The sequence below is a fragment of the Chlamydotis macqueenii genome, chromosome 5 (genome assembly GCF_036417535.1).
Source record: "Chlamydotis macqueenii isolate bChlMac1 chromosome 5, bChlMac1.mat, whole genome shotgun sequence".
Lineage (NCBI taxonomy): Eukaryota > Metazoa > Chordata > Aves > Otidiformes > Otididae > Chlamydotis > Chlamydotis macqueenii.
In genome coordinates this window covers 2,889,140-2,917,120 of record NC_141560.1, presented here as the reverse complement: position 1 = coordinate 2,917,120, position 27,981 = coordinate 2,889,140, and the positions used below count along the sequence as shown (strand labels likewise).

General features: G+C 53.6%; 1 protein-coding gene across 2 annotated transcripts; it reads right to left on the bottom strand.

Moving 5' to 3' along the window:
- Positions 1-7: 7 nt before the first annotated feature.
- Positions 8-27,981, bottom strand: ATL1 (atlastin GTPase 1). 2 transcript variants are annotated; one of them, XM_086748631.1, is made up of 14 exons: positions 27,808-27,981; positions 17,712-17,959; positions 17,227-17,361; positions 16,298-16,402; positions 15,612-15,662; positions 13,724-13,780; positions 9,890-9,982; positions 9,202-9,340; positions 6,675-6,802; positions 5,937-5,993; positions 5,400-5,471; positions 4,512-4,943; positions 2,700-2,714; positions 8-801 (listed from the first exon to the last, which is right to left on the bottom strand). In XM_086748631.1, exons 1-14 carry the CDS (start codon positions 27,839-27,841, stop codon positions 691-693), a joined length of 1,677 nt encoding a protein of 558 aa, XP_086604757.1. In that variant the 5' UTR covers positions 27,842-27,981; the 3' UTR covers positions 8-690. The 2 variants fall into 2 exon arrangements, with proteins under 2 accessions (XP_086604757.1, XP_086604758.1); XM_086748632.1 differs by lacking the exon at positions 2,700-2,714 and having other exon boundaries at positions 27,808-27,980.

Here is a 27,981-nt window from a genome sequence, read left to right as displayed (position 1 = left end):
CAGCTGCTTAGGAACCGGAAGCAAACTTTAATAGTTGTGACGACAAAAGAATAAAACCGTCGAACACGCTTTCTATGCACGCTAATGAATATATAGACACAGGGATACAGTGACATTCCTCCCGTACGCCTCCCAAGGGACGCAGGGTTACGAACAGAAAGGACGCTTCCCGTACGCCACCGCCCACGCGCCATAGCAGAAGTGCCCTTACAGTTTCGATAAAGCAAGTTAATACATGTTTAATTATGTAATGAAATCATTAATTGAAGAAAAAAAACTTGGTTACATGTCCTAACTTGTTCAAGTATCTGAAAAGAAGTTGGCTTTTGAACAGTGCTAAGGTGTAGAAGACTTTTTGTTGCAGTATCATGTAAATTATCGTTTCTTCAGTGACTTCATAACTAATTAAGAAGAGGAAAATAAGGCTTCATAAATTAGCCGGGAAGAACGCTGGCTACGACAAACGAACAGCACGTTGTAGTGGCGGCAGAACCAATACGTACGTACGAACAGAACAAAAACCACGCTGGCACCCTCCCGTCGAACAAACACCGAACCGCCTCGCGCGCGACTTGTTCTCCGCTCTCCCTGTTCCGCGGCAGCAGCTTGCGATGGGGACGAGGACGAGGACACCGGACTGAGGGTGAGGCGGCCGCGCCTCCTCCGTGCGTCGCTGGGAAGACGCCCGGCTTACACCTTCTTCCTCTCGGAGCCCTCGGCGGGCTCCGCTTTCTGCGCGGGGAAGGCGTGGTGGTACAAGTGTCTGTGAGTGGCCGCTGCGCTGTACAGTTTGTACAAAGCCTGGGAAAAGAGAGAGAGAGAGGACGGTGACGGCCCCAGCCCGGCTGCGCGCGACGCGTACGGTCCCTGCCCTCGCGTTCGTGCTGCAGCCGCGGGTTCAAACCACGGCGTGCGGTTTGGTTTGTGCACCAACGCTCGAGTGTGTGAAGTGTCCGACGCGCAAATGAACGGAGGCCGGTAGTTTGCAAAGCTTTCAACCATCTCGGCTCTGGGAGGAGCTCCCTCGAGCTGGATTAAATCAAGGTGTTCGAGTCAGGGACTTGCAGGGATTGTTTTTTGTTTGGGTTTTTTTTTTTTTTTTTTTTTTCTCTACAGGTTTCATGCACGGAGTTTAAATTTCTGCACCCTCAGTGTTTTATTTTACACCACAAGGCAGCTCCGTAGTGCATCGCGCCGAGGGCTTCACTGCGTAATGGATACCCGCTTTGTCTAGATTGTCTGCAGAAGAATGGAGTTGTGGGATTTTGGGTTTGTTTTTTTTTTTTTCCTTCCCCATCTAACTTTACCTTTTTTTTTTTTTTTTTTTCAATTTGTACCTAGGTGCGTTTTCCTGCCTGCCAGCAGAGCCTGTCCGTCGCAAACAGCAGCACTAGAGTCTAACAACTGCGTGCACCCCGTGTTTCTGCAGCACTCTGGGGTGAGCAGGCTGCAGCGCCCCAAACCAGTGTGCCCAGCGGGGCGCTGACAGTGCCATGGCAAATGAATGTGTCATTGAGGAGAAGAGAGAAAAAGAAAAAAAAAAAAAAATATATACACACACACAAAAAACCAAAACCCCAGGAGTTGCTGCTGGAGACCTGAAGCCTCTTGGAGAGGCAGCATGAGCTCAGGCCAGGGTGGGAAGAGGCAGCTGAGCGGCAGGAAACGGTGCCGCGGTCCGCTCCCTGTGCACGCAAGGGTGGTGAGTGAAGCAGGTGAGGCCGAAGCGGCAGCAAGGAGGAGGGTGAGGGGGTGAGAAGGCTCCAGGGGCGGCCAAGGCGCTGCTGACCACCGCCCAGAGAGGCCGCAGGGACCAGAGGTGGGGAGGTCACGGAGGCATCTTCGTGCAGCTTCTCTGGCTTGCTTTCTTGAAAATACACCTTCAAATCTTCCGTCTGTGCCCCTGCGGCACTTTGTGTTAGTTCAGGCTGTTTTCCACGCCGCCTCTCTCTGCCAGAGCTGACTCTGCCTGCGCTGGGTTTGTGCAGCAGCTCATCGCGAGCAAGGCCCGTGCTCTGCCTCTCGCTGCTGCACAAGCAAAGCCCGCAGCCCCGCAGGTCAGCAAGCTTTGAGCCGCCCGGCGTTTCGGCACAGTGGGTTGCACTTGGCTAAAATTAACGTGCTACAGCCTGGTAAGGAGGCCCTTTTTAGTTTAATTAAATGCTGATGAGGCTTTGCCTAAACAAGGTTCCGGGCGCCCCGGGCACAGGCTTGGCACGCAGCTCAGCGCTGTGCCGCTGGCCACGCAGAGCCGCATCCAGTACAGAGGCTCCTCAGCTGCCGGGGCGGGAGCCCTCCCTGCGTGACGACTGCGCGGTCGGTGCTACAAAACAAACCGGAGTTCAGGTTTGACCTCTCAGCACGCCAGGAAAAATCCCCAAACAAAACTGATGGGGGAAAGCTGAAAATCCCTGTCGTAACACGCTTCCCTCCCAGCTTGGCGTCCAGCACCGCCTGGAGCGCAGCGCCCGCGTTTGAGCCCCTTCCCCTGGCTCACAGCTCAGCAGCAAGCGTCCTGGTGCAGGGCCAGGATGGCACCGCCGCCCCGAGCCCTCACAGCAACCCTGTCCTCTGCAAGCCCAAAGGCAGCAACGCGCCTGAGACGCGCATCTCCTGGGACGCTTTTCCCCGGGAGCCCGCAGCCCGGCTGGCCCACGGGAGCCGAGCGGCGTTGCATGCGGAGAACAAGAGCCACTTACCTCGTTCGTGCTTCCCTGGGGAGAGGCATTGGGAAGAAAAAGAGGGAGAAAGAAAAAAAAAAAAAAAAGAGAGAAAAAAGCATCTCTGTGTATCACGCCCGTCTGCGGGAGCGCACAGTGCTCGCGCCGCTGGCCGGTACCAACACGGCAGCGCACGCGCCCCTCGTGCAGGACCCCTCAGGGCTCCGGCCACCCCTCCTGCAGCCGGTCCCGCTGCCCCGGGACAGAGCCACGAGGGCTTCGACCCCACCCGGGGGCACCCAGGCACCAGCCCGCGTAGCGCTCCGGGCAGAGTCACGCTGGCCAAGCCCCGCTGCCTGCAGCCGGGCCGGTTCTGGCCGTCGGCACAGCTCCGTCTCGGAGAACTTTCCCTTCCTTGGAAAGCCGTGCCGTGCGCCAGCCGGGCGCCGGGGAGCAGCTACGGGCACTTTCACCTCTTTATTTTTCCCCAGCTGGGCAGGTCGCAAGCATCTCTGGCTTCCTGCTGGCTGCATCCTGCTCTTGCTCAAACCCCTCGCCGCTGCCCGCACGGGGACGGGCAAACGCCGGGCTCCAACCCGGCAGCAGCTCCCAAAGGCACCGGCGAAGGGTCCCCGAGCAAACGGCCGCGGCCTGGCTCAGCTTCTGAGGGCCGAGCAAACGCGGAGCTCAGCCCGGCTTTGCCACAGAGGAGCCCATTGTAGCCATTTCAGCGCTATGGTAGCCCACCCAGCCCCGGCTCGGCACACCGGCCCGTGGGCTGCTGGCCTGGCCGGGGCAGAGCGGGCAGCAGGAGCACGCAGGGTCTGGGCTTTCCCCAGCGGCTCTGCGACGGGGAGAGGAAAGGGCTGCTGCAGAAGGGGCAAGAGGAGGGACTCAGCGGTAAAAACACTGCGGCCGTGGGCTGCAGGATGACCCTGCCGGGGCCGGCACCGTTTGGAAAGGGGGCAGAGCAATGGAGAGGGATGGGGAGGGGTTGATTTCTCACTGTGAGTATTTTTAAGATTTTAGAGGTGGTCTGTTCGGCACCAGGGCCCAACCAAGCCCTTCCCATGTTGTTTGAGGGGAAAAAAAGAAAAAAAAAAAATTGAAAAAGCGTGAGACCAACTGAGCCAGCACAGCTGCAGCTGTAACGGGAAAGTGGGGCCCAGTGCCAAAAGTGGCACAGCCGAGACCCGGCCTCAGCCTCCGGCAGAGCCGGGGAGAGCCCAAATCCCTGCCCTGGGCCAGCAGAGATCTGGGCCTGCTCTTTTTGACACGGACGCACACAAAAAGCACGCACTGGCTGCGAGAACACCCCGCCGGTGGGACCCTGGGCAAAGCTGCCCCGCTCCCACAAGCTCTGAGGCGCCACGAACCGGCATTTGGTGACGGGTAAGAGAAGAAGAAAAAGAAAAAGCAGGAGGAAATAGTGAGTTTTCTAATCCCCAGCCCGGATCCACACGGCTTTCACGGCGGGCAGGATTCAGAGGCACGGGCTCGAGCAGGGGAGGGGTGGGGTGGTCCGCAGCTCCGACCTCGTGCTGCCTGCCTGCGCTACAAGCACCGGGCGCTCCCGCCCAGGCCCGTCTGCGGTCCCCAGGACACCTTCCCTACAATCGGCTCCACAAACATTTCCTCTCCCCCTGCGTTCCCCACCTAGAAGGTCTAAGGAACGGCCTCAAACTCGGTGTCCCGCTGGCTGAAGAGGACAGGGCGCAGCTCTTCCTTCTCTCGCTGCGCAAGCAGCTGGATCTGCGCAGGCAGGCCCAGCCGGAGCACCAAACCACCCTAACTGCAAAAATCATTTCAAAGGGAAGGAGAAGACCCAAAAAACGTAACACTTTATCCTACCTGGTCCCATAATGCCGCGGCCACTTGGTCTATGACTGCGCCCAGTTCTCTGTACTCCCCAGAGTATCTGATATAGGCCCAGGTGCAGAGCGTGATCAGCGTCAAGCCCATGATCATGTTGCACAGACTGGCTATGATGTCCAAGCCAATGAAGCCGGTCACTCCAGCTATCACGTAAGTGATGAAGATGACCACAAAGAGCGTGGCGGGGGTGCGGGCGGCGTGGAAGATGTTCTTGCTGTCGTTGTGCTTGATGTACTGGATGTAGAGCTCGTCGATCTCGTTCTCCAGCTGCTGGAGGTAGCGACGGCTGAACTCCTCCCCACCCATCTTCTTCACCCCGCGGAACAGCTTCACGGCCTCCTCCTTCAGCTCCACGTGTTTGGTCTGGAGGTCACTGGGTGCCAGGAAGGGCTTGTCCCCACCACAGACCTGCACAGAAAACACGGTCCAGTCACTCCAGAAACCTCAGCCCCCACCACTCCTGTGCCGTGGGGTGCAAAGCACCGGAATTGGGGCTCTACAGGCTCCTGTTTGGCACGGACCCCGAGGTCCTGCAGGAAGATCTCCACGACTGCGCTGTCCATCTGGGACAGCGCTGCGAGGTGCAGGTTAAACGGGGCAGCGGGTGTCCGCACCGGGAAGCTGTGTCCTAACAGCTCTTTTCATCAGTTTGCTCACAGCCTGAGCCACGATCTTGGGGAACGCTGACAGCTGAGCTACGCTGAGAGCAGGACCCTGAACCCCAGCATTTTCCAGCGCTGCCACCCCACTACATCACAATTTTGGGTTGCATCTACCAGGAAGGCAGGTAGGAAGGTTTCCCCGCGAGGACAGGAGAGCCAGGAGACACGAGCGCTGTGAAACGACGTGCTCAGCACCACCTACCTCTTCCATTCTCCTGCTGTAGGTGTCTTTGGCAGTGGCAACCGCTGCTAAATTGTTGGCTTCTGCTGTGGCCTGCAAGAAAGGCGAAAGGGGTACAGAGTTTAGCTGCAGGACGACAGGGTTACGTGTAATCGCAGAGAGTAGCAGCCACCGGCTGCCTGAGTGCCCACGGTCCACACGCGTACGCGGCCGCGACGTGCACAGCACCCTGGTGCTCCCTTGCCCTCGTCAAGCATGCTCTGCCCAGCCTCTGACCAATGCCAAACAAGATTGTCCTGGGTTCACACGTCCAGTCTCCCCAGTTCCCCCCAGGCAAAGAGAGGATTCCTACAATCCGCAATTGCTAAGCTGCATCGGACGCGTGACTGCCAAATACTTCCAAAAGGGCTGCTGCTTGGGTTGTTACGCTAAAGCATTTGAAATAAAATCAAAGAAGAGCCAACGCGCTGCGCGAGCTGGACGTCCCTGACAAGTAACTGGAAATCAGGGGTCACTACAGCGCACAAACGCCCGCCAGCTCACAGCTCGCTCACGTACCTGCAGCATTGACTTTGGGTGTGGCAGTTCTTCCCCTTGGTAGATCTTTATGTACGCCTGCAAAACAGCGAGCGGAAAATGAAATCGCACGGAATACGGCATTCGCGAGCCACACACAGACACCCCCACCCAGTTCCAGGCACAGCTTTAACAGGACGCTAGAAGCACAGAAGAGGAGGACGCTCCTCACGCAAGATGGCTTCAGCAGGGGGTGCTGTGTGAGGAAAAGCTACGTAGCACGGCTCAGGATCCACTCCTCGGGCGGCCGGGGTCGAGCACTCAAGGCTCTCACTCCACCGCTTACGCTAAAGTACCTCTACCACCGGATTTGCACCCACCTGCGTCCTTCAGCGAAGGAGCCAGAGCCAGGTAGCCCTGGAGAGTAGGTGGTGAGAATTACTCACCGGTGTCTTGCATTAAAATGGCCCGGTAGTCATGACAACAAAAACAAGCTTTTCCCAAAGGCAACGGGAATACGGCCCTCAGCCTACCTCCCCCTGCTCCTCAATCTTTCAGGGGAGGAAAAGAGCCCTGCCCACTCCTTGGGCGTACTGCGTGGTCAGATGGTGAGCGTGAGGCGTTTGCTCCCTGCAGCAGAGTCAGGACTATGAGCTAGACCAGGAACATCTCCTCCAGCCACCAAGTGCTGGCCTGCCTGCTGCCTTCCCCTTTCGTTAGAGCAGAAGTGCAAGCGTGCCACAGACGAACAAGCCCACTTTCTCTTAAACAAGCCAATACCTTGAAATACTCCACAAGGCCTCGGCAGGTGATGTGGTTTCCATTTATCTCCTTGACGTCCAGGCTCTCGGGACTAAGAAGCCAAGGAATCAAAATCTTCAAGTTCTTGATGAACTCATCGTCTATTTCTGGAAACAAAACCCAATGTCATCAGTACGGGCCCAGCGTCAGATTTGCGCTGCAGCGTGCGCTCACATGAAACAAGAGCAGGAGAGTCACGCCAGAGACTCAGACACCCTGCAATTTGGTGATGTGAGCACGCAGAAACGATGGTGGCCCCAGTTAAGCTGTTCCTTAAGCCACACACAGACTATGTAGCTGTGCATGTATCCACAAACAAGTTTCACGGTCTCAAAAAGAGAGCAGGATCTTCTTGCCTAGACGCTTACGCTCCTTGCAAACCAGGGCCTTGAGCGTACAGGGCGCAGACGTGTGCTGCGCCTTCCCTTTCCTCTGCTCCACGGCACTCAGAGTGGAAACCTTCTGCCAGGGCTTAGGCTCTCTGGCTCTCATCCCCGCCACCTCCTGTGCCAGCAGGTAAGATTTTCTGTGCCGAGTTCTTGGTCCTCGACGAGCCTGTATGTTAAATTTTCATTGCAAAGCATTTCAAAGCTTTTGCAAAGCACGAGGTGCTCGGTACGGGCACAGGAAGCACTCCAGCAAGCGACTGGGCATTTACACTGCACCACCGGACACTCCTCAGTGCTGGTACCAGGAACGGGCACATCTCTGCCCCTACCAGCCTGTGCCCTTCGCCAAAGCACGGAGCTGGCACGGGGCGCTGTTCGAGGGCTCCCTGGGCTGCTTGTGTCACATCAACAGAGGCAGACTCATCTCCTAACAGCCACTTTTACAGCTTCACAGTGTCTGACATCCATTTACTGCCATTAAATCGAACCGTACAAGGCTGGGGACAGAAAAAAACAACGCAACACCCAGGCATCTGGAAGGTAAGGAGAGAGGGGACGCTTCCCCACGTTTCTTCCATCAGAGCACAAAAAGCTCTGATGAAAGAAGAAAACGGTGTCTAGGCGCTGCTGCCAGCTCCTCTGCCAGTTCTGCACAAATCCCTTGTTCGGCACCTGAAATGAAGGGGGGACTAACAGAGGTCAGCTCCGTTTCCACAAGCACGCCTGCCCCCGCTGCCTCGCTGCTCGCTGGTTAGCACGGACTCCGCCAGAAGAAGAAGTCTGATCACTAGCCAGACAAAACCAGAGAAAAAAGTAACATCTTTCTGCGTGCTAATTTATTTTCAGTGACCGATGGGCCACGTTCTCTACCGCTAAGATTGCAAGCAGCCTGTCACCAGCGATGCTGGTAAGCCGTTGCTCACAACGAACAACTAAAAAAAATCCACAGCACGTGACTCCTTTCAGAGCGGAGAATCCTACCGCAGCTTTTTTCCCCTTCCTCTTTTTCTTTACCTGTTGAACTAACTGCCCTGTAGGGAAACCACTGATCAGATAAGCCGGGAAGATTAAATTCTCCTCGGAAATCTTTTCAAAGGGAAATAACGTTCCCCTGAGAGCACGTGTAAGCGGCCTCCCGCCTCCGCAAGCACCGGCCTGCCTAGCAGCACCCAGCCTGCGCCGCTATGCCTCTGCGCTGAATGGCGAGTGAGGCGTAATTGGTTAATTACAGGCTCAACATCGTTACAGAACTCCCCGTCTCAGCCTGACCGTGCTCACTGCCAGCCGCTCTGAGACCTTTTCAGCCTCTCACCCTTTTGGCTTCCACCTGCCTGGGCCTCACAAACCTTCTCAGCCTCCCACAACTTTTTGGCCTCCCACACCTTTTCGGGCTCCACCTCGCTCTTGGCCTCCCATTCCTCTTCATCCTCCCACACTTTTTCATCCTCCATCTCTACCTTGGCCTCCCACACCTTTTCAACCTCAACCTCTGTCTTGGCCTCCCACACCTCCACCTCTGTCTGGGCCTGCTTTACGTTTTTAGCCTCCCAAACGCCATCTGCCTCTACCTCTGCCTAGGCATCACACACCTGTTTGGCCTCCACCTCTGTCTTGGCTTCTGACAGCTTTTCAGCCTCTCAAACATTTTAGCCCTCCACCTCTGTCTGGGCCTCCCACACCTTCTCAGCCTCCACCTCTACCTGAGCCTCTCACACCGTTTTGGCCTCTCAGACCTTTCTGGCCTCCAGCTCTATCTGAGCCTCCCACACCTTTTTGGCCTCCAATATGTTTCCGGTCTCCACCTCTACCTGGGCCTCCCACACCTTTTTGATCTCAACCTCTGCCTTGGCCTTCCACACCTTTTCAGCCTCCACCTCTGTCTGGGCCTCCCACACCTTTTCGGCCTCCATTCTGTCCTAAGTTAAAAGCACATGGCAACCAACAGGCAGCTGCTGGGCCTGGAAGGCTGACCCAAGGGTGTGTAGGTTGTTGGGAGGAGGATCCAACTCCTCTTTCAGAAGTTTTTTTCATGGAGAACACTTGTAGAGGTTTCAGGAACCAGTCAGACAGTCTATCAGGGCTGCATCCACTTAAAAATCAGATCTTTGCTTTCGTACCTTTCAGTTTTCCATCAAAATTAGGGTTGGTGGCGACCTTCAGGCCGGGGTGAGGTAAGAGGAAGCAGGAGATTTTGGTGAAGCAGGAATGGATGTGCTTTCTGACGTTCTGCAGCTCTTCATGCTGATTTCCCGAGACCTGCGAGAGATCAGTTTGGGGTCAGGGGGTTTCCTTCGGACGGGGACACGGGTAACGCTGGGCCAGTGGTGCCGCAGGAGCATGAGGCTCTCCGCGCTGTGGCTGCTTACAGCGGGGAAAAAGGACCACAGAAGGACATCCCGTAGGAGTATGCGGCATGAGGAGAGAGACAAGGCTCTTCCAGCGACCAAGGAACTAGCACATCTCTGACCACATGCCCTGGGGCATGTTATTATCATCTGGAAAATGTGTGTGTCCGTGTATGACATGGTCTCCAGGGAATCTGCTGACTCCCATCTCTAACGCCGCTCCCAGCTGCTCCCAGCAAGACAACCCCAGGGAGCCTGAGCTTGGGCAAGGAACGTGGCAAGGAAATTCAGCCTCCCAAAACGCCTCTTCCGTGATTTTAAAGGCGCTGGGTAAGTGCGACCACGACGACGCTGCAGTTCGCACCTAACAGCCAGCGTTGCCGCCACGCAGCTGAACCCTCGCTGGTGCCGGCGCTCTGCACCCCATGCCCTGCTCCCCGGCACGGCAGAAAGAACGCACCTTCAGCCGCTTCTCCAGAAATCTCGCGCCACCGTCGGATCCGTAGGAAAATTCATACGGGAAGCTCCAGTCACGAACAAGGAATATAAGGGACTGGAAAAGAGAGACAGAAGCACGCCAGGGTCAGTGCTGTACAGTACCCACTGCGTCAAAGTCACCCGCTGCTCCAGAGCCAGCTGCGAAAAACTCATCTTTCACAGGTGTTGCTCTTTTTTCTGCCGCTCGCAGCAAACGTCGGAGCCTGCAGCGGTGCCGGGATCCCCCAGCACCTTCACGGCGCGACAGGACCTGGCCCTGAGTCTCTGCTCGGCTCCAGCAGCGACTCACACCTTTACTGGTGGAAATACCCCTCTGCGCAGGGCCGTCCCAGCGCGGCGCTGAGACCGCGCAGACTCGCTGCACGTGTGGCTGTGTCCTACAAGGGGGAAGGGGGGAGCACACCCAGGACCGCCGTACGGGTGTGTCGGGTGGCAGTTTGATTCCCTAGCTTGAAGAATAGCATCGAGCATTTAAACTGCAAAACAAGAAGGGAGATTTTTGCTAACCAGGACAAAAGGCAATGAGCTCCCTAATTCCAGCCACATTTAGTTCCATCCTATGGGAATTTCACAGGCTCATTTTTTCAGCCTTTTTCACTGGGCAGCCTTCCAGGCAGACTTTTAATGAGAAGCAGATGCAGGATAACAAGGGTGAATAAAAAAAAAAAATCACTGGCTTTTGTAATCTTTATTGAGGCATTCAAAGCTCCTATGCAATAAAAAAATAACTACCACTACGGCCAACTTTTAATCTTTAAAAAAAAAATGTTTTCAGAAAAAATCCTGTCTCCAGTGTCTCATCTGTGCAAGGGACCTATGTCCCGTGTAGCGAACACACGGTTTGGAGGGGGAAGCCCTGAACACCGAAGTCCAGGAGCGCGTGGGCAGGAGTGCCAGGGTTCCTCTGATGCAGGTCAGCAAGTGGAATCCATTTTGTTGGAATTTCCCTAAAAATTGTCTATGTTTAGAACACAGATTTAGCAGAGGGAGGGAAAATATTTCCCCTCCTTATTTCTCTTCCATAAAACATCAGGAAAGGTTAAAAAAAGAGAGAGAGAACAGTGAGTTGGCCATTCCTAACTGCACAACAAGCCACAGCAACTGCACCCAGTTAGCTGTTTCAGGACACGCTGTTCTTTCTAAGACCATGGGATGGATGCTTAGGAGACATGTCCATGTTTAGGACTTTTCCACAAACACATTATGCGTGCCTTGCGCTTTTTGACTCTGGAATTATTTTCTTTTTTTTCTTCAACAAAATCGTTCCAGACGCGCTGGCTTTACCAAGCCTCAGAGCCACCCTCAGCCCCTGCAGCCCAGCGAACCGCCGGGCATCGCGCGCAGCCGCCGCGAAGGCGTCGCGATCGGGACCGGCGTTCGGCGAGGGCGCAGGAGAGGAGGGGGCCGAAGGGAAAGGTTAATTTCCCACTGCCGAGTATTACTTCCCTTCCAGCACAATCAATGCCACTGCCTCGCTATCAACACTTTCTCTGCCCACCCTGCTTGGCAACATTTTCCGATAGGAGCTGGTTTCCAAAGTTTTCTTTACAGATCTGGATATGTTAAGGACAACAGAGGTTCAGCTTGTTTGACTTAAGGCCTGGAACCTCACCCGAGAAACTCAAGCTGTAGACTTTTCTGCAAAGAGAGCGGTCTCAGTTTAAAGCCTGCAGGTAGCAGAGAAGCCCCTGCATCTCTCGTTAAGCCGCCCTAATAATTAAATTGTCCCCTCATTAAGCGTGCTCCTCGTTGCTAGCCTGACTTTGCCCAGCCTCAGCTGCAGACACCGCAAAAGCAGTTGATTTACCGCCGCCCTTCTCCCGCTGCCTAATCCAAACGCTTGGCTGTCTTTAAAACATGCTTTGCAGGAACAAGCCCAGTTTGCGATGCAGACAGATCCCCGTCGCTCACCTGGCCACAGCACCATCCATCCTTCCACCAAACCTTACCACATCCGCAAGTCGTTTGATAATTTTCCCCAGATCATTAATGAAGATGACAGTGAATCAGAGAGATCCCGGAGGGAGCCCCAAAGAAACACTTCCAAAGGATGACTCCCTATTAAAATTAGTTCCGCGTGCTCCGTCGTCTATCAGTTAATGAGTTTTTAATCCGTTTACAATGGATTAAAACAGACAACGCTGACGTGGTGTGTGGTTCACTTGCTTTTCATCAGCATCGTAGGGAGATAAGGCTTACGGAAGGCAACGTATCACGGTGATAGTTACCTTCACCGACCAATCTTTTAAAAATTGACAATGGGATTGTTCGACAAGACTTGATACCCACAAAACTGTGTGACCTGACAGCAATTACGGTGTTTGGTAAAAGCAGAGCCTATTACCCAGTCCTAATGACTTAAGCATATTTAAAAGTTTCCCCTCGCAGCCTGCTTTTTACTGATGGAGTAGGAAGTATTTCACTTTCACTGAAATATTTGGCCACGTTACCCAGATAGTTTTTAAATAAGGAACAGGAATATTTATTTAATGTCTGGCGTTTCTCTGAACCATGTTGCAATGTTCTCCCAGCTCTTGCTACTACAAGTCACATATTTTTACTGGTAGCTTTCACATCGTTTGTCAGCCATCTGCCATGCCAGCATCCAATACGCCCTCAAAGCTCCCCAAAATCTCAATTTGTCCATTTGTTGTATTTTTTAACCTTTTAACTTCATTTCCACTTCCTGCCCGCAGACACCCTATAAACCCTTAGGCCTTGCAGGACGGTGGTGAGGACAGCAATTCTCTTTTTATGTTGGAAGGCAAAAGTTAAACAACCGTAACCCATTCCCAATTACTATTTGCACTTTTACAGCAGGTTTCGCTCTCTGCTGTTTTCCACTTTGGGAAGCTCACAAACCCCCATCCAGCTGCTGCCTGAAGTACGGTGGATGCCAGCTGGAAGTTGGACCAAGCCATTGGGAGTGCCAAAGGGCATCCGGCTAAGGAACAACTTGTGCAGGATAAGGCCAGAGCCCCACAGATGTTCTCCTTCTATTTACCACCCCAATCCTGCAACGAGCCCTGCAGCTCCACCGCGGCGTGAGGATGCGTGGGGACCCCTCAGGCCCTGCTCCCCGCATCCCCTCAGGCCCTGCTCCCTGCATCCCCTCAGGCCCTGCTCCCCGCCTCACACCTGGTGCCACGGACCCCTGAAAGCCTCAAACCTCTTTTCGTTCACATTCACTTTCCCACTGGAAGGGGCTGTCCCAGCCCACCATCCTCCCAGCTGCGCACAGCTCTGGTGCCCAGAACAAGCTCTCGTCTGCCCGACGCTCTCCCTTTTCTGAACGCCAGCTTTTCACAGGTTGGGAAGCAGCAGGGTGAACAGATGTCCCCTATTTGAAGTTAAAACCCCACTTAAACCGAGCCTCCCCACAGCTCTGCTGTCACTCGCGAGAGATCTGAGTTAATCCTTGTCCTTTCGTTTTGCCAGGAGCAGGGATTCCCGGGGCAAGCGGGTTGAAACCTCTCAGGGCGAAGGCTGGGCAGAGCCCTCGGGTGACAAACCTGCTGCAAAACCTGACTGCAAAACCTGGCTTTCCAAGCCCAGCAGGGCATCTGGCAGGACAGAGCAGAGCTCTCGCGACGGCAAGGGTTCAGAGAGGAAAGAGAGAAGCTGGATGTATCTGGAAGCCTTTTTGGGGGCAAGGAAGCACAAAGGCTTTTCTTGGAGCAGCAGAGCCAGTCCTCAAGTATCTCCATCTCCTCTCCTTCCTGCAAACTGCAGTGACACCTCGTGGTGAAGCCAACTGGCAGAGGGGATGTGTGCTGGCCAGGGCGCTCGGACTCACCTGGAAAGGTTTCAAGAACGTTTCCTCCATGGCCAGCCGGCCATACTCGGTGAAAAGCTGGAAAGAGAAGCAAAGAACAACAGGAGTGTTAGCTTGTCACAGCCAGGCAGACGGCTGTGGGCCACAGGCAAGGGACGGTTGTTGATTTGGGACTAACAGCACCATTTGCAGCGCTGGAACAGAAACTGGCTGGCTGCGTGCTTTCCGTTCACATTTGAGAGGCGCACAGAGCCGATACGGACAATTACCGTGCTGAGCCCTCATGTGAAAGATCTCAGCCTGGAATTTTTGGCTGCCAAATCTGTGAAAAATGGCTCAAATCAGCCGCTTGCTGTTGCTTTCATACCAACCACGTGCTACAGAGGACTGCCTGAAGCCCCGCTCTCTTTAAACACTCCAAGAAGAAGCGGAAATGAATTCAGAAATAAGTACTTTCCCTGCAAACCCCTACCGTGCACAGACTGTAAGATCAGCCTACCAGCAAGATTTGAAGGCTTTCCAGTCTCTCTGGACTGTAATTTCTAACTGAAGGCACAATAATGTATTTCACAGATGCCTAAAAATGGGTCAACATGTTAAACAATAATGGCTTAAAATCCAAACTGAAATATCAGAGTTGCATTGGATAATTTCAATGTTAAAAAGGCATTTTTGTTAAAAATGTTTACTGACTGAAATTACAGAATCACAGAATCACAAATGATACAAAATTCTGCAAATGCTGATTTTGCCAGCTGGACTTTTTATTTTCTTCCTTTTTGTTAAGCTCCTAACCAATCAATCAGCCACCTAAACAGAAGAGAAAGCTAGAGGTAACGCCAAGAAATGCACAGGATGTGTGCCACAAAAATCCAGTCAGCTGCTGGTCTCCAACGGTCGGGGCTGTAATTACCCTTAGGGGGCACCTTTATTGAGCCAGTACCAGATGTCAGTATCCAGGCTTATAAACTGCTACCCAATTTCTTTGGGCTTCTCCTAACAATCCAAAGATTCCATCCCACAGCACGAACAGTGCAACTTCTACCTTCAGCTTTCCCATCGCTTAAGTCAAACATGCACTTTTACTGCCCCTGCTCACGGAGTAGCGGACGGACACTCGCAGCAGCAAGAGTACAGCCAATACACGGATCCACACCGTGGATCCCTCCCCATTACCAGTCACTTTGGGTGTTTCCAGCTCCATAGATCAGTCCCGGCCTCTGCTGGGTCTCTGCTCCCCGAGGAACCCCAGCAGAATCCCACAGAAAGACAACCAGGCCAGCGTGAGCTGTACCCAAACTGCTCCTGTCAGACCTGTGATGGGTGCTCCACACCAAGACGGTCTTTGATGGGTACTCTACCCTACACAGCCTGTTTGATGCTCCTCTAGCCTTACCATTAGAAAGTCAGCTTAACCCTCTCTGGCTGCAGTACCACCAATGCATGACAACTGGTCCTGTGCACTCATACACAGCTGAAGAACGTCACCACCTCTTGGTCACTTTCGTCTTGACTTAACAGCCTTGGTTCTTTCAGCCTCTCCGTGCCCTCCAGCCACGCGATGCAGCACAAAGCATAGCCATGGGCCATTTCCAGCTCCACAGGCAATCAGCCTTGAGGAAGGCACGCGTCCTAGAGACAGGAACAGTCCCTCCTGGCAAGTGTCTGGCTGACTGCCCTGCCAAAGGACCCAGGCCTCTAGGAGCCACGCTATGAGGGCGTAAGCAAGACAGGTTTCAACACAACTGACTGTTCTGTCCTGCCTACGAACCAAAATGAGAGCTGGGAAACTGGAAAACATTTTGTGGCTCCAAATGCAAAAGCACCTTTCCAAAGCAATGCAGCTTGCAAGTGCGGAGCGTAATCCAGGCACCCCAGTGCTGAGCAGCAGCAGGGTCAGGAGTCTTACCTGCAAGTGCTGCAGATCATCCTCTTGCACATTCTGGGACAAGTTGTAAACCTGCATTTAAGAGCAAAAAGTTCAGAGCACTCAGAATGGCCTGTCCTTCAGGTCAACGCGTGGGTCAGTGTGGTTAAAGCCTAAGACATCACCACGAGAATGCAACCAAAGTCCCAACTGGCATGTGGCGCTGGTACAAGACAAGGCACTGCAGCACGGGAGCAGCAAGGGCTGTCATGCCCCAGCCTGTCAGGTCCAAATAATGTTCCTTCTTCTGCACTTTTATGATGGGCTGAGCTCTGCACCAAGACACAGCTTCCACCCCATTCATGTTGTCCTCCAAGAGCAAAGGTTGGATGGTAGGAAGGGAAGCCCTACCAGGCTATGTGGTTACTGGTGTGTGAACACCTCCAGCCCAGAGGTTTCTCCAGCAGCACTGAGACAAAAGCACACCCAGTTTCCCAGACCAAGGTCCTTTCCTCTTTGGCAGCTGGAAGCAAAGGGGTGCATCCTCTGCTGGCCCTGCTCCTGGGGTGAGATGAGACTGTTCCCTGTGATGACGGAGTCACGGGTGAATCTTGCGCTCACTGCAGCCAACACGCTGGCCTTTGTCTCTCCCACCAAAGGCCCTGCTGTGTTAGGCTGGTGCCAAGCTACCGGGTTTTTGCCACCACCTTTTAGGAAGTGATTCTTACCTGTATCGAGCTGATCATTGTGCTAAGGGCAAAGACAGTGGCCGAATCCCGCAGGGTGGACTGGCTGTCAAAGGTCCCCTGCGTGTCCATCAGCAACACCGCAACCTGAGAGGGAGAAAGCTCCACGTCAGCTTGGAGGCACCCGTTCAGTATCTGCATCCAAGCAAAATCACTCTCAGATGCCAAAGGAGCGGGGAGTGGTTGCGTTACTGTGCTGGGAATCTCACTGCTCCTGCCTTAGGCTTATAACTGGTGGAGGACGAAGGAAAAGAGCATCCCCAGTCACTCCTGACAGCGCGATGACTCCAGCAGGCAGCAAAATGAATGCTGCGCAACACAGAGGAGGAAACAGCTTTGCTCCTCAAACACTCGCTGTCGGTGCGGATGGGTCTTCTCCTGAGTCTGCAGTAGCTTCATGTCACAGAAGCCAAACACAGCACCGTTTTGCACCTCCTTAACCCAAAACACATTCAGCCGTTATCAGAAATCACACCATGAATAATTCAGTGCCACTTTGGTGTTGGGCTCTTTGTCAAGGAGTAGATGAATGCAAATACTCCTGCTTTTCAGTTGAATTTGCAGCATGCCCCAAAATCTAGTTCGCATTGTTATTGACCACCCTGAATGAAGATGCTCCATTTCACAGCTACTGCTCTAGGAAAAGGGAGTAGTTTGCAAGGACCTCAGATTCAAGATCCCTGGGAACAGCAGAGACATAAACTCTGAGATGTCCAGAGTTAGAGGCACACCTAGACATCATATCAACTCAGTGCACTAAACCCAGTCATGCCAAATTAGGAATACGGTATTGAAGACCTTCTCTAAACTTGCACAGGCATTGGAGCACAAGGCAGGAGAGTCTTACAAAAGCTGGAAGAGAAAAACGAGCTGACCAGCAACAGACAGCTAAGCAACAGAGAAGCACACACCTTTTTACCATCGGGCTTGTCCACCAGGAAAATCTCGCTCCATATCTGAATGCCAGTCGTCTCCCGCTCAGACCCTCCCCTCCAGGAGAAACCAGTCAGAGGCTCGTTGTAATCTCCAACCCAGTCCACTGCTTCCTGCAGGTAGGAACATAAGAAGTTGCTGGAGTTCTCACCTCACTTTGTTTTTACACTTTTCCTCTGCCCTGCGCTAGAGAGGAGCAGCCCCTGTAAGAGAGGTTTTGTATCGGGCAGCAAATGTGACCATCTCTGCTCCGAAGCCAAGAGTCCCACTAGAGACCCGCTGGTGCACGGGGCTGTGGAAAGACCTGCTCTATTTTATTCTGTGAAGCCCATGCTAATGAGAGGCTTGAGCATTCCTAGAGCACCAAGCCAGTGTCCCATCCAGTTCACCTCTGAGCAGTACGCAGGAGCAATGAGCAGCACCACTGCACCCCTGGGAAGAGCCACCTGAGCTGAAGCCATACCTTATTGTACATGTACCGCAGCATGAAGTCCATCAGGAACGATTTGCCTTTTCTAAAAGCTCCAGCAACAGACACAGCCACCACCTCTTTATCTCTGACAGCCTCTGAGAGGAGGATGCGGTTCAGCGCAGCTTCATCCAGTTCAAAGGAATGGTCATCCTTGACAATGAGGACCTGCACTGGTCCTGCCTTCCTCACGGACTCCTCCTCCTCTGAGCTCCACTCGTAAGTCTTCTCCCCAAAACTACCTGCATAAACAAGTAAAATGAGCTGTTAGGTTCCTTCTTCTGCAAAGCGCAGAATCACAGAGAGCAGGGCTGGAGAGGGTGGTAACAGTCCAGCTAGCCCAAATATCCACCCCAAACCAGCATCATTCAGAGCAGGTCTGTCAAGCCTGTCCTCAGACACCTTGATGGAGACTTCGTGCTGCTTCAGGGCCATCTGTCCGCGTGCTCCCTGCAGGTGGAGAGTTTCCTGCTGGAATCTCCCTTGGCAAAACACACTGATGACTTTTTGCCCTACAAGAGTTGACATGGAGAACAAATCACTCCCTTCTTGCCTGCAACAACTTCTTACATACGCAAGGACGGCTGTAACACCTCCAGTAGCCTTCACGCAGGCCGTAACACCTCCCTTAGCTTTCTAGACAAGAGAAGCCCAAGCCCCCCACATCATCTGGGCATCTGACTGCTCTCCTCTGGATACTCCCCACCACGTCCTTCCTGAAGGCTGTCTCAAAAGCGGATGCAGCATTCAAGCTGAGGCATCTGAGCACCTTGTGTCTATCAAAGGACGCTGCCTTTATGCACCCTGTGCGGCTGCTGTTTCTGTAGCAACAGCAGAGTCCTGCTCCATCTGCAGCCTGCGCTGATGCTCAAAGCGTAATCTGCTGCTTCTGCCATCAACCCCACCGACGGCCTCCCCCGAGACAGCCCCAGCAGGAACCAGGCCACGAAGACACATGCCCATCCTGATAAAAGCCGCTTCTTCGCTCCCAAGTGGAAAGCATACGCAAAGCACAGGCACTGCTCGCTTTCCCGCTTCGAAATGCCAAGGTTCCCTGCGGAGATGCTCCCCGGCACAGAGGCAAGCCCTGCCCAGGCTGCGTGGCGTCCATTCGGCCTGGTCTCACCTCCCCACCGGGACGGGGAGAAGCGACAAGCACGACACTGCAGCAGAAGCCTTAGGAGGGGACAGGCAGGGACCCAGCGCTCCGTCGCTGCGTCCACGCTCGGCAGTGGCAGGGCTCCAGACAGATATGGATCCTCCAGGCCACCGCAGCTGAGATGATTACAGCTTTTAACAGCCTCGTGGTCCATTTGGGCTGCCTCGCGTATCTGCCGCAATACAAGAGACAGATGCATTTTAAGACCTGCCATCCTGCAACTGCAGCCCTGGGGTCTGCAGAGAGCAGGCCAGCTCCAGTAATTTTCCTTTCGCTGTCTCCAAACTTCCCAGCACAGGAAAGGGATGCCGAAGGTGATTAATCATGCCAGTCAGCTCACCTACAGTCACGTAACATCTCCTCGCCAGCCGGGAAGGGAGCGTGTGATGGAAAGTTCCCCCCCATTTCTACAAAGAGTTCCCGGTTCGTTGGCTCAGGCTGCAAATTTCCAAACGCGTTAGCCTGAAGTTAAAACCCCTGTTTCTGTTTCAGCCCCTGACCTCGGGGACCCAGTTTTCAGCCAGCCCCAGCTGTTTCAAAGCACAAGGACTGTGTGTGCACACGCTAAAAGGCAAGCTATAAATACCAAGAGGAATCGGGTTTGCCCATTCCGGGCCCCTTTATAAAGAAGCCTCCAGCAGCAACATATTTTAAATAACAGCGATGCTTTTGTACGAGTCTCTGATTTCCTAGGATCCTGCAACGAAATATCAGGATCATTAAGCCTGGTTGCTAGGGGATTTCTGGCGGCTGTCGGACATATACTATGAGCTTTCTTTGCTCACAGTTGAAAGACAAAGATCTTTTCTTCCCAATGCTTGGAGGGGTTTTTTTTAGCAAAACAAAAGTCCCAAACTCTGCAAAAAGCTAGATTCTCCACCAAACTGCAGCAGCCAGGGACCTGCAGCACCAAACTCCCTTCAAACACCAGCCCCTGCCCTGTGTCACCACTTAGGGGCCTCCAGGAAAAAAAAAAAAAAACCCAACCTTTCCATTTCAAACACACGGACATGGGATCCAGGCACACGTTGCCAAATGACTTGAAAAACGAAGGCCTCTGAGAGCAGTCAGCCCTCTTGCTGCACACTCCAAACGCCGTTTCCAGCATTAAGATGTTCCCAACGCGTAAGCGTGGACAGGTGCCAAAGGGCCACGGGCTCGCGTGCTCTTTTTAAGCACTGCCATGCTGCAAGTGCCATATAAAGTCTGCAATAGGAAATACCTCCTCTCCCGTGGTGCTTCCCAACGCCCCGCTCAGCTGACTAAGTCCAATTTTTTTTTTTCTTTTTACAGCTGCACGGAAAGGACAGTGGGGAGATCCTTGCATAGGATGTGAGTCATGGCAGAGGCAGGAAAAAAATATGTAAATTGAATTAAATCTAAACATTTCTGACTCTACCCAAGCCAGGAGGGGTGCAGGCGAAACAGCTGTGCCACCTCCCCAGACCAGGAAAGCCAGGCTGTGTCCAGCACACAGGGGCAAAATACAAAGTATTCCGGGCAGAATAAGTTGATCTCCCAGTTCATTGGAGATACCAGGAGAAAAGGCGTTAAATTAAGCAGGTCTCCGAACTCATCTCAGCCCTGTTACCTCTGCTTCTTTCATGTACGCCCTCTCCAGACAAAACTGTCTTTCATATTTCTCTCCATGTGATGAAACGTCCACGTTCTGTTTATCAGATTATCTGCCACACTGGAGAGCCAGAGATTATTTTATAAGACGGCTGCGCATTACTGGAAATCAAATTTTAATTGGTCTTTCCGGCATAAATTAGTTATCCACTTTGAAGGAAGGTGTACCTCACAATGGCAAAACATCATCTGGCCAAAAAGGAAAGGAAGCAGAGCTAAGCTTTCCTAAACACACTCTTGTTTTCACTCTTTTTCTAAGTTGACTCCTCCTTTCAGTCGGCTCTCTCCCGGCGCCTTGCAATTACGTCAATTCTCAAGCTGCTCATTCAGAAATTGCCAGGATACAGTTCCTTTTCCCCATTTCATAACAGCTCATTTCCATGACTCTAGAGCGGGGTAGAACCCACGTCTCTTTTCCAGATGGTGATTCAAAGCGGAAAGGTGAAGGAGAGCAGAATTCATCAGAACAAAACGCATTCATACGGACCGGGCTGTCAGACAGCAGCAAGGAAACGGCCCAATTCACGCTGACAGCCCCATAACACAGGACATACAGCTCCCTTTTATTAGAGTCTAAGGGAAAAATAAAGCATTCTTCATCTGCTCTCGGACTTATTCTTGGTTAAAATTAAATTTAAACAGTATATTTCACATTGTGCCTGTGTACAGACTGACAGCTGATGTCTAATGTATTTAAACTCCTACAGATGAATAAATCAGACAAATTACGTGTCACTCATTATGCAACATACCTTTGGTGAGTGCTTGCTTAAGCCTGTTCTTAACTACGGAAGAACAGGTCACAGAAATGCTGACTGTCTTCCAGAGACCAACTAATAATGTCAGGTTTTTTTCCTTAAATGAGTTTGCACAATAAATACATTTCATTCCAGAGAAGGAAACGCAGCCGTTACCCGTTCGTCTGTGCAAACACGGGCTGCCTAACCAGACTGTAAGAAAGCCAATTTGCCAGCCCTGCTCTCGTGCTCTCTTCCATCCCAGGAGATTCACCTGTCCAAGCACTGCCCGTGAAAAGCAGAGGCTGCAGCCTGGGCCCTGATCCCCCTCCCCTAAAAGACACAGATGTCATGCTGCTATTCTGAGGGTATTTTATCGCATGGAAAACCAGAAACTACCAAGGAGAGAAAACAGAGATTTGATGGGCAGCTTTAACTTGCTGTTACTTCCCTGGAACGGAGCATCCCTGTATCAAATGGGCTAGGTCGCTTACCAGCAGCCCTCTAGGGATTAATTCCATCAGCAGCGATAGGAGTGCGGATCCTTTTTGAAGCCGTGTTCACCCCAGCTGTTTACATTACAAACATATCACAGTGCCACTGAGGGCACCATAAGCCAAGCACTGAACAGACCTTACAGTCAGGCTTGATCCCTCTGCACGTTCTCCAGAGAGCTTCAGCTTCCAGAAAGCTTATCTGTGCTCCGCAAACGGCACTGGCAAAGAAAGACATCTCTCTCCAAGCTGCAGTCTCCCTGGCGCTTATCGCATTCAGCGCAGCCGCTGCTGTGACACGAGTTCTGCTCGCTGTATCCATGCTGAACTACCTCTGCCGCACGCCAAGCAGCCCAGCGATGGGCAGCAAGGCTCTGAGGAGGCTGGGAAAGGCAGCATCGCTTTGAGCATGCACCAGACATCCTCTCCTTCTCCCCGAGACAGGCTTGCGCAGAGCTCTGCGACTTATCCAGCTAACGAGGGAAAAATGAGAAATAAAACATCAAAGCAAAGCACACACACTGGACAGTCAGGGCAGAGGGGATGTTGTAGAGGAATAACCTGTATCGATCCCGCACAAAGGATGCACAGCAGAGCACAACTGCATCCCGAAGCACTGAGACTGCCGCGGGAGCCTGGCCTGGCCAGCTATGAGTTAGCAAATTCCCTCAGCGCAGGGCTGCCATAAGGTGTCTAGACTGAGCTGCTCCTGGGAGACAGCGTCTTCAAGAGGACGAAGCAGGGAAGCCTGGCTGGGTAAAGCCCTCTCTTACACCCATCACTGCCCCACAAGCTTGCCTGCGCCGTGCTCTCCAAGGGTCAGAGGACCCCAGGACCCGGGGAAGGGAAACGCCTGGCGCTAGCCATCAGTAGCACCCACTGACCAGAGCCACCGAGCCCCTCTGACGCCACGCACGTACACGTGTACCTCCCTCGCGCCCCAGCCTTGCTCAGCGCCTCCTTATGCCTGGGGCTGACGGTCTGGGAAACGCAGCAGTGAACGGGAAGGCAGAGCCAGACCTTCTCGTGCCCAGGTGGGAAATCACTCGCACCTCCCCAGACGCGATATACAGACGCAATCACGGCTCTGTCACGAACCAAGGTGCAAAGCGGGCTCTTGATTTCGCGGAAATGATGGATCAGTGACACAGCCCGCAATGAACATCTCCACCCAGGGAGCTGCAGGGCACTGCTCAGAAACTGGCGGAGAAAACTGTCATGTCAAAAATTATCCCTGTCCTTCAACAATCAAGAATGGCAGGTAAAAGGCCACCCTTGGTAGCCATTTGGGGTCTCGCTTTGAGATCCCAAGCTGTCCTCTCCAAAGTCAGGGTGAACTCTTACACCCCAGCTGCACAGCACTGTTAGCACCTCTGCCCAATACAATCTGCACTCCCACATGCCCCTGGCCATCACCCCACTTCTCTGCACCCCAGGACGCTTCCAGCAGGAAGCCGGGTAGGATGGCTAACGCTGCCAGGCTTAGCACTCATCCTTTGCTTTTTTTGGAGAGGTGGTAAGATGCAGAGTCCACCTTCTTCCCGCCAGCCCTGAGTCATCCAGCTGGCAGCACGGCAGCTTCGGGTAGAGCGTGGCCAACTCAGCCCCTTTTCCTTTTGGCAGACGAAACAAGGAGATGAACGACTGTGCTGATAACACCAGCGGTTTAGGACATTCCTGCATAAAAGACTGCTGACAGAAACAAGAGCTTGGAGGATTACTGGCCACCAAACCTGTCTGTTACAACAGACACACCTGAAAGGCCAAAGTCCAACGTGAAACTTTTGAAAGACGTCACCTACCACCACTTCCATGAAGCTACGGTGCCTTAGCTGGCTCTGGAACAGCAGCCATGCCCACCGCTGTGAAACTCCCAGGCTGAGTTCAGCCATGCTTCACAGAAACGGGCACACAACTACCTTGGGAGGAAAGGAGATCAGACAGAGGTTTTTCTACAAGTTTTTCAGGAAGTTTGAGGTCACATCAGACTGTTACGTGGCTATGTCCATGCCAGTTCATGTGCCAGGACGGGCTGATTCAAAGGCAAGGGGGCAACTCTTAGAGGGAACCTTATCCTACCTGTGTTTGTCAAAAGACCAGAGAGCACTACCAAAAGGCCATTATCTATGTGCCAGGAACAAATCCCGGGCCTGCTCACTCACCCACATTTAAGTCTAGCCAGACTCAGGTGTGACACGATGACTGAAATACATCTGGCATGAGTACATCTCCAAAACTCTTGCTTCACCCTCAGCATGAATTTTCTGCATGGTCCTTCATCCAGTCTGCCAGCACCCGGCCTCCCTCCACCACCAGTATTTGCTGTAGTCATTTCTGACATTAAGTTGTTTTTCCGTTTTTCTTATTACAATTGCCTGAAAATGAAGTTTGGTAAATGCGCCACGAAATCCTAACATATAGCATGGAAGGTGATTACACTCTGGAGAAAATGTTTATGTATATAGAGCGCTTCAAATACGTTTCGTTGGCTTGGCAGAGTTCAGTGCCTTCTCTGGGGCCTCTACCCCATTTTGGGAATTTTGTGTTCAGTTACTTTACTGTTGTAACACTCAACCTTCCTTCAACTGATAACTGCAAACGTGAGCATTTCTGGCAGGACCAAAGGAGCTGGGGTCTCTCTAGACTGAAGTGACTTTCAGAGATGATCCACGGGACACCTCACGCCTCCCAGAGCACGATGACACCTGCTCCAGCCACTCTCCTCCGCTGGAGAAGGTTCCAGTCAACGGTGCAGGGGAGTTAATAAAAGGCCCGCTGCCTATGAGCATCACCTAGGCCCTAAATAATATTTATTCGTGCTGTTTCTAGGCTTAGCAGAGAAAATGCAGCAAGATGCAACCAACTTCACACGTTGCTCTTAATCAGGCAGGCAGCCAACGCCGAAGCCTCTCACGGCACGGACACATGAAGCACGACGAGGGCACCATGTCATCGCCGCCAGGAAGGCTCAGGGCACCTCGGTTCTTCCCCCAAAAAGGAAAAGGGGGCCGATCTTGCTCTCCTCATCTTGTAACGGATCAGACCAGCTATTCAAATTTTTTGTGCCATACTGCTGCCTCAAAACCTGAGGCACAAAGACCAGCCATCATGATCTGGGTCTCTAGTTTGCAAAGCTAAACATTTCACTTTCTTTTCTCGTTTACAAGCTAGCAATTTGGTCGCGAATCTTCTCATACCCAGTGGCTTTTGTGTAAAGGCCCGCCTGTCTGAAACATCTCCGCTTTCACTTTTCAGGAGGTTCCCAGCATTCAGAGTCACAAAGAAATGTCAGGAAGTGGAAGCTGAAAATCCACCATAAAAGGTCAGAAACCAAACAACAAACACAAAGGAAGTTAGCACCACTGGCTAAAGAAAAAAAAAAAAAGAATTTCAGGGAAACATCGGTGTAACCTGCTATAAGCCTTCATCAAGCCGGCTGGGCTTCACTGCGCCAATCGGGATTTAGACTAAAAATCCTTGGTTTAGGAAAAACAAGGTCCCTTGCTCTTACTGAAAAATTATACCTGACTTTTTCATCTACAGCTCGCTCAGCCATTCATCCAGCAGCGGTTGTGAGGTCTATGCGCCACTTAGCGCGTTCAGTAAGAGAGCCTTAAATGATGCGTAGCCTTACGCCGACCTTCCGCCCAGGGCTAAATCCTACGCTCGACGCATTACGTGCCCCTACACGAGCTGCCAGGGATGGATGGATGTGACAGTAACCCAGCTTTGATAGCTGACCGGAGGCAATTTCTTCTGGGTGCCGTACACTCACCCACCCTAATTGGCTTTGCTTTTCCTTTTTATGAAACAAAGGAGAAGGGTTGCACTAAGGAGCTGCCTGTTCTCAGGCCTGACTAACCAGAGAGTAACTAGGACAAAGTCTGATCCGTTTCAAAATAGCGTAATATTTTTAATGACCCATAAGCCCATTTTTAGAACACGGCGAGGACTTTCTGCCTTAGTTTGAGTAAAGGCCTGAGACTCCTCCTTCGCCAGCTAAGCTGAAAAACGTAGCAGTGGAAGAGTCACCCCACAGACCGACGTCGGCAGACAATGCTGCAGTCACTGGATGCAAACTCATCTTTCAGGGCAAGGAGGTTCTGTTGTATAAATGCACACTTTCACTAAAGAGGGCTTTTTTTTTCTAGTAAAAAAAAATACAGGCTCTCTAATTTATTACCTGCAATGTCAACCAGCCTGGCAAAGCGCCGGGAAATCATTCTAGGAATAGGTAAACCTCTGTGGAAGGCAGGGTGTGATTTTGACCTGCGGACGGGCGGCAGCAGAAGGCGGCTGATCCCACAGAGATCCACTTGGATCCGTGGACGGTTCCAGATTCTTGCAAAACTTACAGAGAATGTAAGGAAGAGTTCAGCAAATCAATGACACATCACATTTCCCTCAAGTACAGCCTAGCAGCGTGTTCAGGCTGAGGGAGGTGCCTAACTGGCTCTCTGGACAAAGGCTATACTTTCCAAGATTATATTTTCTCCATCTACATCCGTTTCGGCACCATTCGCATTTTCCTCTCGTGTTATCAAGATCTGACAGGAAGGCAGCAGCACGCGTACGTGCGTGCAATACTCAACACGTGCAGAGACGGGACTGACAGCTCTGTGAGACAAAGCTGAGAACGTCAGTGTATTCACTGGGAAGTTTTCCCTCCAGTTTACCCAAGGGTCTAACGACCTTCGTCAAGAGTCACAGCTAAAAAAAGCACTGAGCAAATGAGCGCTGCTCATTTTCTCCTCACTGTCTTGCAAAAAGACCACCAGCCGCTCCGTCTACTCCAGTCACACACTCCGTTATCCCAAGGCTTCCGCAAACGTGTCCCTGGAACTGTTAATCATTACCATGAGAAATACTACACTCACCTAAACAAACGAGAACGTAATTTCTGTATCTAAACATCACTGCTCAGCTCACCTGCTCCGCCAGAGGAGACAGGACACCGTGAGCACGGATGAGTGAGTGCACAGGGAATACAACTCGGGGAAAATGACACATTTTCTCTCAAATAACAGCAAACGGCTGTATGAAACCTGATTTTCTACAATGCAGGCAGCGTGTTGGTGGAAGCTGGTTAAGCGATCCGGCGCTGGACGCAGAAGGCCCGGCCGCAGCCCTGGCGGGACGCAGGCCCCGGGAGCCCCTTCGCTTGCCCACCTGTGGGCCCAGCCATGGCTCCCGCGGGGAAGCAGCCGGCGGTGGATCCGGGCGAAGCGAGGCCTTGCGGGAAGACGTCGCAGAACTTCCTCCTCCCTGCGACTCCGCTCGCTGGCAATGCCGCTACCAGCTCCCCTGGGTTCAGGTGGGGTTTGTAAAGGGATGGATTTAAAATGGCCCCTCTCTGGAGGGTGTGACACACCAACACAGCCCTGCAGCCTCCAGAAAGGTGGAAAACCCTCTGCGGGAGTGACAGGGTGGGGAGAACGTGGGGTGAGCGGGACCCCCGCTCCCCGGCTGAGGCGGGGCGGTGGCCGAGGTGCCATCCCCTGCCCGCCGCGGGACACGGAGGGCAAGTGCTGCGGGGACAAGGAGCGACGGGGCGGACTGCCCACGGAGGGGGCTGCCGGGGGTGCCCGGCCCCGTGTGGGGCCGAGGGCGGCGGCGAGGCGGAGGCGCCTCGCCCGCCCTGCACCTCAGCGGGGCCCCCGGGACAACGCCCCCCCCCTCCCCGCACCGGCCACGCTGCAGGCGGGGGGGGGGGGGGGGGGCAGCCGGACACCCCCCGCCACCGGCTCCAGACCCCCCGAAGGGCTGGGGCGTGGGGGGCGATGTAAAAGATCCCGGCGTGGCCCCCACGGAGAGAGCGGGAAGAGGCCGGCCCTCCGCCCCCACAGGCCCCTCACCCCCCGCCATCCCGGCCCGGCCGAGCCCCCCGCAAGGCCCCGCTCCCGCCCCGCCCCGGCGTCCCAGGCCCAGGCGGGGCCGGACGCGCCCCCCGCCCCGGTGCGGAGCGCGGTGCGGGCCGCGGGCCGCCGCAGGCCCGGCATTGTTCGCGGCCGCCCCGCCCGGGCTCGGTTCCCGTCCCCTCCACCTCCCCAGTCTCCGCCGCCGCCTACCCCAGCTGCTCCTCTCCCGGCGGTTCCGGGCCATGGCGGGGCGCGGGGCTGCCCGGGGCCTCGGTGCTTGCGGGAGGCTCCGTGCGCGCTCCGAGCCGCGCTGCGTCTGGCGCGGCTGCCGCGGTGGAGCGGGGCGGGCGGGGGAGCCGGCGGCAGCGGCAGCAGCATCCCCGC

What these genes read in the sequence shown, in the direction of transcription:
- ATL1 (XM_086748631.1), bottom strand. Translation starts at nt 27,841, where the DNA reads ATGGCCCGGAACCGCCGGGAGAGGAGCAGCTGGG. An exon ending in CGTTCTTGAAACCTTTCCAG is followed by an intron (nt 9,983 to 13,723) that starts GTGAGTCCGAGC and finishes TCTCTTTTCCAG; the next exon opens with TCCCTTATATTCCTTGTTCG. An exon ending in GCCTTGTGGAGTATTTCAAG is followed by an intron (nt 5,994 to 6,674) that starts GTATTGGCTTGT and finishes GCTGTTTTGCAG; the next exon opens with GCGTACATAAAGATCTACCA.